Below are 17996 nucleotides of genomic sequence, written 5' to 3' on the forward strand. Positions count from 1 at the left end.
ACCCAGATTTTGGCGTTTTTATGTTCATTATGCTTTGTGTAATTTTAGGGTTTCATTTGCGCATTTTGTTTCATGTTTTTAAATTTTTTAGTTATTTATTGTTGGTTTTGAACATTTCATTTGATTCTGGTCTAGGTGTTGTTCTTTAATTTGGTTTTGTTTTCTTTATTTTCAGTGTTTTTTTGTGCTTACAGGTTATGTGTTTTGTTTTCATTTTTAGTGTTTTCAATCAGTCGTCTGTAGTTTCTTATCAGTTTTTTAATAGTTTGTTAATGGTATGTTTTGATGTGTTTTCGATTTTCATTAGGTTTAGTTGTTTGCTGTTATATTTTAGGTTTCAAAACGATTTTCAAATCTTTGCTCTATATTTTTCTATAGTTGTATATGTTTTGTAGTTTGTTTGTTGTTTTTATATAGTTTTATTGTTCTTTTTATACTGTATTTTTCGATTTCCTTTAGTTGTTTACTGTTTTTTTTATGTTTCCAAACGATTTCAGGTCTTTACTGTTTTTTTCTGTGTAGTTGTTTGTCATTGATAGTTTGTTTGTAGTTTGTTTGTAGTTGTATTACAGTTTTCATACTGTTTTATTCAGGATTTATAATTTATTTTGGCCATTTTCGTTATGTTGCAGGTTTGGGACTGTAAATTTAGTCCTTCTGATTTTTACAGATCTAAGTGTGTATGCACCAGTGTTTATTCCGTGATAGATAATATTAAGAACACTTTATCTGTTAATTTACTTTCTTTGTTTCGTCAAACTCAGTTTGGGCATTTTCTGGATATGCCTGAGTTTGTTTTTCATCCGCAAGTCGTACATAGTTTATTACTAAGGAAAGTTTTACAGCCCAATCCTAAAGAGTTTTGGGCTAAGGTTGCTGGTCGTTGCATACGGTTTAGTGCCGAAGAATTTTACCTGATTTCTGGTTTAGATTGTTTCGGTGATTGCAACAAGTTGTTGTTTTCACAGGAAACAAATCAATTGGTAGAAACATGTTTCCGTGGTGTAAAAACTATTGACCACAAAGCCATCGAGGATGCTTTTTTGGGTAGTCGGTGGGGTTTGGATGAGTCTATTGGTTTGAAAATGGCTGTTTTGTATTTCATTCAGTGTTTTCTTCTTAGCAATACTCCTGACAAAGAAGTGTCTAGGTTTGTTCTAGATGTAGTTGATAGCGGTCGGTGGGATGAGTATTGTTGGGGTAGGGAATCATTTGAATTGACAATTGACTCATTCAAAGGTAGGATCGAGCATGGGATCATTATGAAAAATAGAAAGGCAGAGAAGGGAGGCCAATATGATGGCTGGTATAGGGCATTGGGATGTCCTTGGGTTTTCACGGTTTGGTTTTATGAATGCTGTCCTGCAATGGTGAACTCTTTCTGTAAGAGAGTTTCATCTTCTATTCCCAGGATTCTGAACTGGAGCAACACCATCGTCACCAAAAATCCAACCCTTCGAGACTTGAAGGGCAAGATTTTTGATTTACCTTTGGAGAAGGTAATTTACAGTTTATTTACTGTTTCTTTACTGTTTCTTTTCAGTTGTATTTATGTTGTTATTTTTTGGTTTTTACAATTGTTTTAATTTTTTTCATATTATGTTTGATTATGCTGTTCAGTTGAAGATAAAAAACATGCGTCCTACTGATGAAGAGAGGCAGCAGCTTCAACTTGACGGTTTATTTCTCGATGAATCTATTGATGATCGTGGTGTAGCGAAGCAATCCTTCGAGGGTGGGTCATCTTCAAAGAAGTCTGATTCAGCAGATATTGATTGGATGAAATCTAAGCTGGAGATGCTCATTTCGAATCAATCATCATTGGCCGAGGACTTCATTTCATTGAGGTGTTTTGTTGATTTTAATTTCAAATCTGTAATGACTGTAATTAAGGATATCCAGGAGAAGGTTAATGCCATTCATCGTCGTCCTTCTGATGAGGTATTTATTCTTATTTTATTGTTTAGGTTTTTTTATATTTTTTTTTTAAAGTTTCTTTACTGTTTTATTTAAGTTTCATTTATGTTGGTTGATACAGGGAAAGTCATCGGATGAATTAGTAACTCAAGATTCTAATGATGATGCTGATGATGATGATGATGATGATGATGATGATGATGATGATGATGATGATGATGATGATGATGATGCCGAGGATGATGAGAAGTAATTGCCTGATCCAGAAAATATTGATTCCAACTCCGACGATGGTGGTGAGTTGGTTAAAGTTGGTGGGGATGCTGATGATGCTGACAAGGCTGTTACTGCTGTTCCTTCTGCTGATGTGAATCCATCTGAGGCTGTTGGAAGGAGTGATAAAAATGTTAAGGATGTTGAGAAGCCGAAGGGCGATGAGTCTCGATTGAAGGGGGACGATTTCTTTGATGGGTTGAGCCAGCTTGAAATAGATGATGATCAAGTTGTGTTGGCTGGCTTGGAGGCTGTTGGTAAAATCCATGTAAGTTTACTTTTAATTGTTTTCAAGAAAACTAGGTTTCTTTTTGGTTGCTCATTAGTTTCTAGTATGTTTTGCAACTGTTTTAATGCATTCTTTCTTTTTTAGGTCCCCGCACCCAATCCAGATGTTGTTGGTGAAAAGTCAGATGCCCTTCATACTGATGAAGAAACTGAGGACACGGTCTCTGATACACCTCTGTTGGATAAGAGGAAGCGTGCTCCAGCCTTGAAATCTCCATTTGTTGACTTCGGGTCTGCTGATGTCGGGAGCACTCCAATGGAGCTTATGTCCTCAGGTTCTCAATCAGCTGGGGATGATAGGGATTTCAAAATGGTGACTTATGTGAAGGGCCTTTATGCTCTTAATGATGCTTTTGCTGATCCCGTATCTACCGAGATTGAGGCAAAATTTGACGCTTGGATTGGTGAAGGATTGCTTAAACATCCTAGGTGACTGTTTTTATTAAATCTGTTTTTGTGTTATGTTTTTTTTTTCAGTTTTATTCCTGTTTTAATGCTATTTTTTTTGCTGTTTTTTTGTTGTTGTAGACATTATAATTGTTATGAAGACGGCGCAAAGAAAATTACCCCGGGTTTTAGGCTAGGTGTTGATTATGTTGAGGATAAAACTTGGTTTTATCATTGGCCACATGCGACATGTTTATGAACGATTCGGTAAAGTTTCCAATTTATATTGTAGTTATGATAGTTTGTTTTCAGTTGCTTTATAAATGTTTTTTAGTTTTGATACTGCATTTCAGTTTTTTTACAGTTGTTCAACCTTTTCATTTGTGTTTCTGTGTTGTTTTTTTTCTCAGCATATGAACACCATATTCTATTACCTTCGGAAAAAAGGTAAATATTCTTCTGCTGTGACGTTGAATTTCGCAACTACTGATTGTCTGTTTGATGATTCGATCCAAGCATTGTACCACAAATATAACAAGGCCAAGTCAATGAAGACTAAGATGTCACACATTCACGCTGCCCACCCAATAGCGCATTACATCTGAGGTATGCGCATTCCCTGTTCCAAGCCTTGGTATGAAGCCGATCATGTTCTATTCATCATCAATTTAAGAAGGAAAAGTCATTGGGTTTTTGGGCGTCTTGACTTGAACGAAGGGACGTTGTTTCTGTACAATTCTTTGAGGACCGCGAAGATGAATGCCGCAGCTAGGAATGCGATGAAGGCTTATTCCGTGTTGCTGCCTTTGTTTTTCGATTTACTTGGGTTCTGGAAGAATAGAGCACAAGCTCCTGCCTCAGTTTCTGACCCTACAGCTCCATTCAGAATCGTGGAGCTTAGTGGTCTTGCGTCTCAGCAGAAGAAGTGAGTGTTTCTTTTAAGTTTCTTTTATGTTGTTTTTTAGTTTCTAAACTGTTTACTTTTTCTTTCTGTTTTTTATAGTGATTGCCGGGCATATGTTGCTGCCTTTGCTGAATTCTTTATCCACGGAAAGGATGTCCCTGCAGACTTTGACATCGAAGTTTATCGTACCCGACTTGCTTCACTTTTCTTCTCGTACGGCCAAAGGAAAATTGACGAAAGCATTGACAGCGAGGATGAGAAGCGAAGCAAGTCTTCTAAGGCATCTAAATTGAAGAAATAGGATCTTTTAATTTGGTGGCTCTTTTCTGTTATTTGTTGAATCTCTTACCAAACAATTTTTAGTGTTGTTGTTTCAATGTAGGTATTATATTTGATTTTATACTATGTACCTGGTTTAAAACTTTTAGGATATTTGACATTTACTCCTTATAATATCTTTATTGTATAGGTTTGTATGTCCTAAAGTTGTTTGTTTTTTTTAATTGTTCAAGTTCTTATATACGGTCGCACAACTATGGAGAAACTATTAACCAACTGAATACAAACTATGTTTTTATTTTTCCTAAATTGTGCGATGAATGTATTTTTATTCTTCGTATTCCATTAATCATTTTCCCTTTATTCAAGTTATGTTTTATCAATTATTGACTGACTGCCTTTAAAACTGTAAAGAAGAAGTCATTCCGGTACTTAATATTTTACAAAGGGTCGCAACTGTAACAAAACGATTTTGAAACTATTAAAAAACTGTTTCAAATTTCATAAAAATGAAATCCCATGTATTTAGAACATCACAGATCAACCTGTTTGAATTTGCACACAAAATTAAACAATTCAAATATTTCATATGTATCTATTTTATTGCTTGATTGTTGCATGTCTTTCAATTGTGTCCGTGTTGTCCACATTTGCTGCACCTGTTATGTTTTTTTGTATCCCATTCAGATAAAAAACCTTCGTCTCCTTGGTCTTCCAGATCTTATTTTTTGGTTTGGTGGCAGAACAATGATATCTTTTATGTTTTGTGGCACATCCCAAGTTGTGTGATTGTGTACCGGATATGTTGAGCCGCTGTATGTTTCAAGCCATGTTCGCGTGGTGTAATAACCCGAACAGTAGTTGTAAACATTCAAGTTCATCTCTTTTATAACAGCAAGCGCATGAGCACACGGTAACTCATCAAGTTGGAATCTGTTGCAACTGCATGTTTTCTCCTTGAGGTTGATGACCCATGATCTGGTTAGTTCAATGACTTCGAACATGGTCTCGTTTATTGGTTTTACCTGCGGATTAAGTGTAAAACTGTTAATATGTATAACAACGACAAACAAACTATTAAGAAACTATAATGCAACTAAAATATTAAACATTTCATTACATTTTCTGTCAGTGAGTCCACAAAGTTGTCGACTAATTTCTTCTCTGCTGTAGGTGTTAAAAATGTTGTTGTTTTCTGTGCTTTTTTCCTGTTTGTGTATGTCCATTGTTGAATCAATGCTCTCAATGACTCCATCAGTGTTGTGATTGGTAGCTCTCTAGCTGCCAAGTTTGCTGCATTTAGAGATTCAGCAATGTTTGAAGTCATAGTTGAATACCTGTTGTTTTTGCAGTGGTATCTTGACCATTTGTGGTATCCAACTTGTTGTAAATATGGTCTTACACGGATGTCCAAGCTGTCCAACTCGCTCATATGGTATTCAAATTTCCTCTCTGTGTATGCTCTGGCTGCAGCGAAGAATGGTTTATCCAGCTTGCTTGCATTCTTCTTGAAGGTTGCTTTTAGGTTGCTTAACAGGTGGTATACACAATAGCAATGTGTGATTTCTGGAAATACTTGACAAGCTGCCTTACTTATGCTCTCATGTCTATCTGAGATCAAGCACTGTTCCTCTCTAATCCCATATGTTTCTCTCACTTTTGTGAAAAACCATTGCCATGAGTTGTTGTTTTCTGAATCCACAACAGAAAAAGCTAGTGGAAAAATGTGCCCATTTGCATCCTGTGTACAAGCAGAGAGCAATGTACCTCCATATGTTGATTTAAGGAAAGTTCCGTCAACAACTATTATAGGTTTGCATTTCTTCCATCCTTTTATTGATGCATCCAGTGCGACAAACAAGTACTTGAAGCTGTTGTCATCCTCTGTTTCCATGTGCACTATTGTTCCGGGATTAGTTTTTTGCAACATGTGCAAAAAACCGGCAAAGCAACTCCGTATGATTCGTTGGCTTTTCCTCGTAATTCTTCTTGCGCGTGCTCTTTGCTTCTCCATGCTTTCATGTAGTTCATTCTCACCCCATACTTGTGTTTAATTTCTCCTCTGATGTCTTGTGGCGTTTGAGTTGTTTTTATGTTGGTGAACCGTGGCTTGATGTAGTTTCCAATCAATTTCGTTGTAGCTTGTCTCTTGTCGGCAAATCTGATGTTTAGATCACAAGTGTGTATCATCTTTCTGTCGTACTTTCGAATGATGAATGACTTTGTTGGCCCGTTTCTGGATGCTGTTAGTGCCCACTTGCATTTTGGATCCAAACAACAAATCTTGTATGTTCTTGCACATGATTTTTTAACTCTGAATTGGAAGTTGTTCCTAATTGCATAGAAACCAAGCACACTCTGCAGTGTTTCTTTGTCTTTGTATATTTGTGCTTCTTCTATTTCTGGATGATGCGGATCTGTGATTAGTAGTTCGTCATAATCTGTGATTTCTGGTTCTTTTTTTCTGTTATTTTCCAGTTGCTCAACCATTTCCTCTGCCACAAGTTTTGCATAGTCCATGAAGTCAAAACTTTCTCCCCCAAATTCCGGTACTGTAGCTTCAATTATATGTTGTTGATTTGTTGAGTCTTCTGTTGTTGTTGCATTGTATTCGATTGGTTGGAAGGCGCTTGTATGTGTAATTAATGAATTGTCATTTCCAAAAAATGATGCATCGATGGTTGTTGTTGGGTTGTTGATGACATTCACACACATTGGGTATGTTGTGAAGTCGGGGTCTTTCAGTTTGAGTTGTATGTAGAAATGCAGGCTTTGATCATTCTTTATCCTCAATGGTTGGTATCCTTCCTTCACTTGATATTTCAGTTGTAAAACAGTATTTTCTTGGTTGCACTCCAGGGCATCTTTGAGTTTCTGTTGCAAATCTTCATAGTTACAATTGGCAGAAATGTAGTGTCCACTGGCTTCATAATTTTCATAATTCATTCGATCATCGAATTGTCCATTGTAGAAGACTAGGAATGGAATGTCTTTCCTTTCCTGTGTTTTTGCAATGGTTATTAGTCCGAGGCAACGAATTTTAAAACTGGTTTGATTCTGTTATGAAATAGAGTACAAACTTACTTCTATCTCTGTTCCTTTGTTCAAGCATTGTATTTCCTGTCCTGATTCCTGATTTTGCCATTTTTTGGTTGTTAATAAACTACAAAGAAACGAGAATAAAACTATTAAGAAACTTCATTTAAATTTTGGGAAACTAACCATTTCTCAAACTGTTCTGTCCTCTATCTTTTCCACAATAAATTCCTGCAAAAAAACGTAATGAAACTATTATTAAATGATTATGCAACTGTAAACCAACTTAAACACCACAATTCTATCCCCAAAATTACATAGTTCTTACTCATTGTCATTTTTCGTCATGTTTATTCGAATCAGATCGATTTACAACTATTATAAAACTAATTTGCTACCATTAACATAAATCTTACCTTGTATATATGCTAGCTCTTGGTACTTGTCATTTGACACTTCTTCATGATTTCTAAACCATTTTCAAACGATAATGCAACTGTAAGCCAACGCAAAAAAAATTAAAATACGTTATTAGTATCCCTTGGTTCCTTAATCAGAATCAGTTCTTGTTTATTGGTTTTACCATATGAATTTCCTGTTGCACACCAGTGAATCAACCAGAATGCAACTAAAAATGCCGTGTATCATTGTTGAAAAAAAATTTCAGTTCATACCTTTTTTTTTTGGATTTGAGGGGGAGCTCCAGATCTGTTCAATACAGATTTACATTGCTTCAATCTGAATTTTCGACGCTCGTTTGAGTGATATTGCACTATAAAAACCGAAATCAAATGTTAAATTTCAGTTTCTCCACGGTTGTCCTGCTCTTTTTTTTAAAAAAAAAATCTGTTTAGATCGTTGGATTTGTTCGTTTCCTATTGAAATTCGACGGGATTTACAGTTGTTTTACGTTCGATCTAGTTTCATTCTGGTTGCGTGGCCGACTGCATCGATGGAGCTTCATTCATCCTCTCCGTTTGTGACGTGCGGCTGAAGGTAAGGGCAAGTGGTATTTTTGTAATATTTTCATTTTGGGCTGTACAAATGTTCATTGGGCCGGCCCACAGTATTGTTGTAATATTTTTCCCTTTTTAGAATATTCCTGTTTTTTTCCCTAATATTAATTGTTAAAAATAATAATAAAATAAATAAATTTTTAAATTTTATAAACATATCAAAAATATGTGTGTGTGTGTGCGTGCACCCAGTTTTCAAAAGAGAAAGAGGGATCTCAATATATATGTATGTACGCCACCGATAATAGGAGTAAGTTGTGAAACCCAAGTGCATGTTTGGCATCATAACTAAAAAACTGTTTTTTGTTTTTAATAACAGAAAATTATTTTTTGAAAACAATTTGGCTTGTTTGGCCTTATTTTTTGAAAACAGTTTTCAGAAAACAAAGTTACAAAAAACAAGAATTTTGAAAACAACAAAATGTTGTTTTCTGTTTTAAAAACTAATTTACTTTTGGTCAATATTGTTTTAAAAAAACACTAACCAAACATGAATTGTTTTTAAAAACTTCAAAAACTATTTTTTGTTGTCATTTCTAAAAATAATTTTTTAAAAACCAAAAACAGAAAATAATACCAAACATGCACCAAGGCGTCGCCATAAATTAAAATAACTTTTAAGGCCAAATCAATCACTCATTACAAACTGCCAATTTTGAGTTTAAAATGAATGATGATAAGACAAGTAGTGGCACTAGCGAGAAGGCAATAATGATTTTCTCTTTCCTTAGATTATAACTATTAACTAGTTTCGTTGTAAAAAAAAAAATTTGTAAACCGCCCAAATCGAATAACCCGTCCAAACCGAACCGAAAAAACCGATAAAAATTACAAACCGAAATAACCCGAAAAAATTACAAACTGCCCAATCTGTTAATTGGGCGGGTTAAAAATAGGTCCAACCCGCCCAATTAAACCGACCAATCCGACCAACCCGATTTTGCACCTTTAATTTTTTTTTTTTTAAACTTTTTAGTTTTTATTATATAACATAAATGATTAAATATATAATTATATAAAGTTATGTACTTAATTATTAGTTTTAAAAGTCATATATATAGTGTTGTATTTTGGTGGAATATGATTTTTTTAATTTATCTTTTTAATTTTTATTGATTTTGACTTTAAAACTAAAAAAAAAAGTTTGGCCGGTTTGGGCGGGTTAACCGATCAAACCGCCCAAACCGTTGGTCGGTTTATAGATTTTTTTTTTACATTGGGCAGGTTGCACTTAAATTTTAGCAACCCGAACTTTAGATTGGGTTAGAAAATATATAGGATAAACCGCCCAAACCAACCGATGTACAACCCTAGTTTCTTATATGAAAAACATAAAAGAAACTGGGGAATAGTGTTTGGGAGAAAAATTGATGGACCAGTAAAAAGCCCACATAGATTAAAATGAGGAAGGCCTATATAAGATAAGCCCATTAAGGATTGGACATAAGACTCATCCATGGCGATTGAGACAATACTCGCTCTGGGTGATCGAGTCGAGACCAGCCCAATTAAGGGCCAACTAAAAAGAGGTAAGTTGAAAAATGCCTCTTTTATTCATCAATTAATCAAATTTACCTCTAATTTTATATTTATTTGAAACATACCTTTTTTTATATGTATTGTACCCAAAATACCCTTACATAAGAGAATCACATGGAGAGTACCTTAAAGTGACAGGGACAAAATTGGTACAATGTTTAAAAAAAAGAGGTAAAAATGATAGATTTTAAAAAAGAAGGTAAAAATAAAAGAGGACAATATAAAAAGAGTATAGAGTGTAATTTCCTCCACTAAAAAAGGAAGAGGAGAGGAGGAAGGCCCAACAAACAAGTAAGATAAAAGACCAAAACAGAACAGGCTCCAGATGTGTCATCTCTAAGGCCCATAGGAAGCAATCTACTTCAAATGATCGAGGTGAGTACATAACATGGGTTAGGCTGAGATAAGACCATCTCGAATTGGATTAGAATAGGGAAACTTACAAAAATACTAAAATTTGGGTTAACTTTTACAAAAATACTGTCACACGGAAATCTTTTCAAAAATACTGTATTTTTATAAAACACCAGTAGAACACAAAACAGAACAACTAAAAACAACAGTGGAACAACTAAAAAATAAAAGTAGAACAACAGTGAAAACTTAACACAATACACAGTATATAACTTACACAGTATTTTTGAAAAAAATTCCACCCCACAATATAAAAGTAAAAAAGTTAAAAATTTCAGTATGTAATTATCCCTTAGAATAAAGCATATATACACATCGTAGAAGGGGAAGTTCTTGATAGATCCGAGATGAGATAAATCTTACCTCGGATTGGACAAAGTCAAACCCGACTCGGACGATCAAGACGGGTGACTTCTCGAATTAAGGTCGAGACAAAATCTATCTCGGATGGCCGAGACAAGATTTATTACTATCGAATGGGCCTCACCCCATCTCGACCCTTCGAAAAGGCAAATTATACTATTGACAAATAAGAATCGGTAGAACTACAACCTAAAATTGATCGACCGAATAGAGTAAAAGAAATGAAATATTAGAAATTAATTGGCCATACAAGTCGGTTTATACCTAAAAATATTAACAACCATTAAACATAATTATTTAGCAAAATTAATTAAAACACATGTCAAACAAAATATTAAATAGGTTACATTAAAGTGATTATACATAGAAGATACAAAATAACTAAAAGCTTAGGTGATCTTGTTAGGCAAAAAATTTAATTAATTTTTGTTTTTTCCAATTCAAATGAAGAAACTTTTTTAATTTGTTCTTAATTTTTAATTAAATAAACAGAAAATCAATCAATTAATTATAATGGTTACCGAACAACGCCTTAATTAATTAATTAAACTATAACTAAATTATATAGTCAAGAAGATTAATAGTGAAATATGTTACTACTTTTAACTTGGAATGTTACACAATAATAGAGTTTCATATTATAGGTTAACCTAACCAAAAAAAAATAACATTTAAATTGGTCTCATCCGAATCATCCCTAGTTCCTCACGTTTCGCGTAATTATTGTTGTCGTCAGAAACATCAACAACTCGAGCAGATTCGAAGGTAACATCCAAGAAATAGAGCATGAGAACCAAAATCAAACTAGAAACAAACATGGGAAGAGGACCAAATATCCATAAGAAAAGAGTGAAAGAGAAGTAGAAAGTACGTAACCCTAGAGACCAAAAAAAACTTCCCCTATGAACATTTCTCTCTACAAAATCAATTGTCAATTGTTGGTGTTGATCATCTTGTGATTTCTTCTTGTATGGTACATTGATTAGAATACTTGCTTGGTTAAAGTACCTATAATAACAAAACAAAAAAAAAACATTTATATGCTTATGAATAATTACCAAATTAAAACAATAATAACATTCGACTATTTCGACTATTCGAGACATCTCATTTTAACTTTGAGAATTTTATTTTTATAGTTTTTAAGGGGTAAGTTTACAAAAATGTTCCTTTTTTTTTTATTTAAAAAAAAAAGTTGTTTTATGAGAATAATTTTATAAAAAATTATGGAAAACAATATAAAGTACAACTAGTTATGAAAAGGTGATTGGTATACCCTAAGGGCGTTTGGTTGGGAGAAATAAAAATATAGGAATGGAATAAAATTTAAAATGCATTAAAAAAATGGGAAATTTACATGGTATACTAACTTTTATCATTTTTTTACAAAAATACTGTCAGGCGGTATTTTTTACTTTTTTACTGTGTTTTTTTATAAGTTTCATACTGCAGTATACTGTGTTAAATTTTCACTGGTGTTCTACTAGTGTTTTTTAGTTGTTCTACTGTTGTTTTAAGTGTTTTGTGATTTACTAGTGTTTTATAAAAACACAGTATTTTTGAAAACTTCTCCGTGTGACAGTATTTTTGTAAAAGTTAACCAAAATTCCAGTATTTTTGTATGTTTCCCTAAAAAAATTAATAAAAAAATCATTAAATTTTTTCTCTTGTTACATTGGAATGGTCTTTCCTTCTTTTTTAAAATGGAATAGTCATTCCACCAAAATGGTGGCAAGAGCATTCCATTAAAATGTCATTCCAATACTTTAAAATACAACCAAACAAATGAATAGAATAAAATTAATTGTTTCCTTTCCATTCCATTCCAACCAAACTGGTTACCTTTAACTATTTTTCTTAATTTTTTTTGGCAAAGTAATTTTTTGAAAATAATATATAATAAAAAAACAAAAAACATATTTTTATAAATATTGTATAAAAACTCGTAAAATGTGTAATTTCTTCTTTTAGGAGGCGTTTGGTTAGGAGGAATGAAAATATAGGAATAGAAATGGGAATGGGAATAGGAATAGGAATGGAATAAAATTTAAAATGTATAAAAAAAAAATTGATAAAAAAATAATTAAATTTTTTTTCTTGTTACATTGGAATGGTCATTCCTTTCTCTTTAAAATGGAATAGTCATTCCACCAAAATAGTGGAAAGAGCATTCCATTAGAATGTCATTCCAATACTTTAAAATGTAACCAAACAAATGAATAAAATGAAAATTGTTTCCTTTCCATTCCATTCCATTTCATTACCTCCAACCAAACGCCACCTTAATTAAACTCGCCCAAGTCATTAGATGAGTTATTTTTTCTTATTCCTTCCTTATTTGGGCGCAGGTTAGAAGTTGGCTATTTTCACACGATTATTATAATTGGACGCGGGTGAACATTTCTCTCAAATTAACTTGACCAAAACTGACTAACAAATTTGATATTTTATGCAGTGAAACTTTAATTTGATTGTCACAATATACTAATTAAGATCAAATTAAACTATATATAGATATAATTACAATATATTATTATAATAAGCAATTAAACAAAGAAAATAAATACCTTATAGATTGGACATTGAACAAGAAGGAAGCTAAGAAGCAAGCCAATATAGAAAAGTACTTGACAGATAAGCTGGCCTCACTTTTATTTCCGAAAACAAACAACTCGGTTTTGTTTCGGCCACCATCAGCCATTAACACCGCGATTAAAGAACTCAACATAATAGCCATCGACGCCAAAAGCGTCGAAGCCATCATATTGTTTCTCAATGTCTCAACCGAAACCATTCCATTTTTTTTCACATCCTACCATTAAAACAATAAATAATTGTAATTTTGTTGTTCATATTTTTTTTCCATATTATATCTCTTCAATATTTGTAATGATCAGGAGGTCTAAGTTTATCTTTTATAAAACGTATAGAAAATATCCAAGCACATATGAAAGCGATTTTTTTTATCTTTTTATTTTTATTATTTGTTTACCTCCATCATAGCGCGGATCCAAAACCGTCGGTAGATGGCATTAACACCAATGACGGTGGTGTTCGGGTGGTTTCTAACTCTGTAGAGAAGCCAACAATGGTAAACCACCATAGCCAGTAGTCCCAATGGCACTAACATATAATCAATAATTCTTTTCTCCATTTCTTTTTTCTAAAATGAAAACTTTGAAATTTTGATATGGGGTTTAGATTTTATATATACATAATATTTTTCATTATATATATATGTGTGAATTTAATTAAACCCTAGCTAGCTATTAATTACCACGTCCACTGTGTATACGGCGTCATCCGTGGCCATCAAGATCGAATCAATGGCATATCTTTCTTTAATGTCAAATATTATTAACCAAAGAATCGATCTATAATTAATCACTCAGCTAATAACATAATATATATATATATATACATGCATTTAACCAATTATATTAATTTAATATGGGCTTTGTAGTTAAAGTGATCGAACGTAATAATATATTTATTAATTAATTAATAAATGTTGTGGGTAGCTATCATTTTTTAGAATTGGTGTTTTAAAGAGCATATATTGTTACTAGACAGTAATGGTGACTAACACCTAAACCTTTAGGTTATCTTGTAATTGTTCATTGATACTATTTTCTAAAATTTATCACAATATCAAACAGCTTAAACTACGTACCAAAAAAGTATTATATATATATTGTGGTGGTGAAAAGTACCCTTAAGATCATTTCTGTCTATGTATAATATTATTATTCAGGTAGGTGAAAAAACAAAGTGCCAGCCAGCATTAGTTGTTTGGTTTAGTAATTTAATTTGAGATGAGTTTACATTGATAAATTAAGATATAGAATCGAGCATATCACAGATCATGTCTGAGCTAGATTGTTGTCAATCCCACATGTTACGTAATTATGTACGTGCATGTGCTCATTATTAACAGTACGTACTTTCACATATTTATTATTATTATTATTATTATATATGAATCTTGGGTTGGGTGGATATATATATATATGTATAAATACTATTTAATTGTTATATATAGAACTTATATATATTATCAAACTAATAAAATTGAAAATGTAACATTTATGATATATAGCCTATATAGATATTATACCATCTCATGGTCTATTTATTTGATGACTAAATTAAAAGATTTTATCTCTAGGTCAATAATAGTATATATAAGAAGAATATTGTGTTAATGTTATATTAGCACAATTTAATTTGTTTTTATTATGGGTAAGTATTATCCATTTAGGGTTTTCATAAAATTTTACAATTTTCTAGCAACCATTATTATATACGCGATATGTAGGGAAATTTGAATTTATATACATCTTTTATACTTAAATTATTTTTTTTAACTAATAATTGAAAAAATATGATCACTTTTCCCTAAACCCTAAAATACCCCTCTCATTATTCTCAACCATCTCTCTCTTCCTCCTTTCTCTCTCAAAGCAAATCCAAAACCAAACTAAGAAAGCACCACCCAAATCCAACCGAACCATGGCGTTCCACCCAAAATGCCGATCGAGCACCACCCACGGTTAATCACCGCACCCACCCACGCTAGACCGCACCCACACTAGACCGCACACACCCACCGACGCTAGACTGTACCCACCCACCCTAGATCGCACCCACCCACTCTTGATCGCCCCACTGACTCTTGACCGACCGAACCGTTGTGACCACCACGGAGATCCGCGAAGGGATCTCGATCTCCACCGAACCACCGTGAGCACCAGGAAAACCATCGGGCCCATCGGGCCCATCGGACCCATAAACAAATTTGCCCAATCAAGAGCATCGGGCCCTAGCATCGGGCCCGACCATCAGACCACATGGAATTTTCACCGTTTTGGCACATCGTCCACTACCATCGGGCCCAACTATCGGGCCCCATCAGGCCCCATCGGGCCTTCATCTTCTTTGATGAAAATACACTAAATCACACCCTAAAAATCACATACAAAATCACAGAATCTAAATCTATCAAGAAAAAGCATTTTTACCCTAAATCAACAATTAAAAAAATGAAAAATACCATGAAAAATGAAAAATACCGTGGGTGCGGAGTGTGGGTGCGGTGGTTAACTGTGGGTGGTGCTCGATCGGCGTTTTGGGTGGAACGCCGGTGGTTAGGTTGGATTTGGGTGGTGCTTTCTTAGTTTGGTTTTGGGTTTTCTTTGAGAGAGAAAGGAGGAAGAGAGAGATGGTTGAGAATAATGAGATGAGTATTTTAGGGTTTAGGAAAAAGTGATTATATTTTTTCAATAGTTATAAGTATTAATTTAAAAAATTAATTTAAATATAAAAGATGAATATAAATTCAAATTTCCCTATATATATTATACGGTCTCAACCATTTTTAACTTGAAAATTTGATAATAAGTCATTTCTAATAAAGTATTATTATTTGACAAATTAACTATACTCACTCGATATACTTTATTGTTAGTGATTTCCTGTACTAATTATATTTAAATTAAAATATATGAGATACAATATTTAAATACACCAATAATATATGTCAAGTATTTTTTTCCTAATAAGAGTCTCTTTTTCTCCCAAAACCAATTTATTACACTATATGAGTTGAAAAATGTCTAATCTAATAACCTAATTGATCCAATTATTATTTTTATGGAATTTCCCAATACATACTTTTTTGCTAGTAATTAAATACTCAAATCTTGAAAAATAACCGCACAAGTACTCAAATTATCGATTTTTCATTATTCCCATCAATAACAACTCCTTTTTTAGGTCCAAAAAATATCATGTGTTGATCCATATTCCTCTAACTAATTATTTTTAATTCAAATTATTTTAATAATTTTAAAATAAAAAATAATTTCCGTATCTGCCCCTCAGACTCCCATGCTTACCTATTCTCGTACCCAACCTCCTCCCCTTTTACACCCCATGTCGATTTCACACGATCTTGTAGAACGTATATTAGTTATGGTTACAAGTTTCGTTTTCCGGGAAGCTAATTCTCAACTTAACACTTAAGTAATTTTTAACCTAGGGGTAATTTAATCAGAACCAATTACCCCGACATACCCCGATAATACCAAAAACAACCAAACCCAAAAACACCACCAGTAACACAAACTAATAATGTTGTGATATTTCTGGCCGCCAATCGGGTCTCCATAATTGCCAGACTTAAAAAATATTTTTATTTTACCAATAACATATATTATACCCATATATTCTAATAAAATTTTCATAATTCATAAATTATGCTTATTCATTCATTTATACTTAAATTCCTAATTACCATGTAATTAGATTAGTAAAATCATAATTTTACCCTTTATACTCATAGCACACATATTATCTCATATTTTATAAAATATGCTCTAATTATTAAAATTAGATTTTCTGAGATATTACAAAGGTACTTTCTATCCATTATTGATGATTTCTCTAGTAAATTATGGGTTATTATTTTGAAAAGTAAAACTGAAGTGTTAGAGAAATTCACACATTGGAAAATAATGATAGAAAACCAAACTAGTAAGAAAATCAAGAGACTTAAGATCGATAATGGCCTAGAATATTGCTCAGATAATTTTGACATGTTGTGCAAATGTGGTATAGCAAGACATAAAATAATGAGGAAGCCCCCCCACATAATGGACTTGCTGAGAGGTTCAACATGACTATATTGGAGAGGGTTAGGTGTATGCTATTGAGTGCTGGTTTGCCTAAAGTATTTTGGGCATAAGTTGTTAACATAACAACATATTTGATCAATAAATGTCCCCCAATTACATTAGATTTTAAAACACCAGATAAGGTGTGGTCCGGAAAGCCATCAAGCTATGAACATCTCAAGGTGTTTGGATGTGTTTGCTATGCACATGTGAGACAGGACAAGCTTGAGGCTAGAGCCCTAAAATGCATTTTCTTAGGGTATTTAGAAGGAGTCAAAGGTTATAGATTGTGGTGCCTGGAACCAAAAATGAGAAAATGCATAATTAGCATATATGTGACATTAAATATTGAAGCAGCCATGGGATTCATTGAGAAGTGTGTTGAAGCTAGAGAAAATTTTGATCAAGAGAGAACAAAAGCACATGAAACTGAGCTTGAGGTGGAGTTAGACACCACAAATGAGACAACAACACCAAGTGATCCTGAAAGTAGTGACTCTAAGGATGAGATTGCACAACTAGGCCTGGAAAGTTGCAGGTTTGCAAGGGACATGTCTAGAAGAGAAATTAAACCACTAGACATGTATGGTTATGCAAATTTAATTGCTTATGCTTTTAACATTGCTATTAAAGTTGTGATGTAGGAACCTACAAGCTATGTTGAAGCAATGAAAAGAAATGAATGGTGTAATGTTTGATGAAATAAAGTCATTGCACAAGAATAATACCTAGATAGTAATCAAAAAGCCAAAATGTGCCAAGGTAATAGGTTGTAGATGTGTATATAGGTACAAGGAGGGTATAATAGGAGTTGAACCACTAAGGTACAAGGCAAGGTTGGTGGCTAAAGGATTTTCTCAAACTGAGAGTGTTGATTACAATGAGATTTTTTTACCTGTTGTCAAG

General features: G+C 33.2%; 2 protein-coding genes across 2 annotated transcripts; one reads left to right on the forward strand and one right to left on the reverse strand.

Annotated features, from left to right (window-relative positions):
* Positions 1 to 460: 460 nt before the first annotated feature.
* LOC133033053 (uncharacterized) lies at positions 461 to 2998 on the forward strand. The gene is made up of 2 exons (XM_061107599.1): positions 461 to 1499; positions 1621 to 2998. Exons 1-2 carry the CDS (start codon positions 624 to 626, stop codon positions 2011 to 2013), a joined length of 1269 nt encoding a protein of 422 aa, XP_060963582.1. The 5' UTR covers positions 461 to 623; the 3' UTR covers positions 2014 to 2998.
* An 8089-nt stretch (positions 2999 to 11087) lies between these two features.
* On the reverse strand, positions 11088 to 13617 carry LOC133033072 (uncharacterized). The gene is made up of 3 exons (XM_061107631.1): positions 13409 to 13617; positions 12984 to 13228; positions 11088 to 11424 (listed from the first exon to the last, which is right to left on the reverse strand). Exons 1-3 carry the CDS (start codon positions 13568 to 13570, stop codon positions 11088 to 11090), a joined length of 744 nt encoding a protein of 247 aa, XP_060963614.1. The 5' UTR covers positions 13571 to 13617.
* Between the last annotated feature and the right edge of the window lie 4379 nt (positions 13618 to 17996).

The sequence above is a fragment of the Cannabis sativa genome, unplaced genomic scaffold (assembly GCF_029168945.1).
Source record: "Cannabis sativa cultivar Pink pepper isolate KNU-18-1 unplaced genomic scaffold, ASM2916894v1 Contig2, whole genome shotgun sequence".
Taxonomy (NCBI): domain Eukaryota; kingdom Viridiplantae; phylum Streptophyta; class Magnoliopsida; order Rosales; family Cannabaceae; genus Cannabis; species Cannabis sativa.

Coding starts and splice junctions, on each gene's coding strand:
- LOC133033053 (XM_061107599.1), top strand. CDS start 624: ATGTTGCAGGTTTGGGACTGTAAATTTAGTCCTTCTGATTTTTACAGA. Junction 1,500..1,620: donor TTGATTTACCTTTGGAGAAG/GTAATTTACAGT, acceptor TATGCTGTTCAG/TTGAAGATAAAAAACATGCG.
- LOC133033072 (XM_061107631.1), bottom strand. CDS start 13,570: ATGGAGAAAAGAATTATTGATTATATGTTAGTGCCATTGGGACTACTG. Junction 13,229..13,408: donor GGATCCGCGCTATGATGGAG/GTAAACAAATAA, acceptor TTTTAATGGTAG/GATGTGAAAAAAAATGGAAT. Junction 11,425..12,983: donor TTCAATGTCCAATCTATAAG/GTATTTATTTTC, acceptor TTGTTATTATAG/GTACTTTAACCAAGCAAGTA.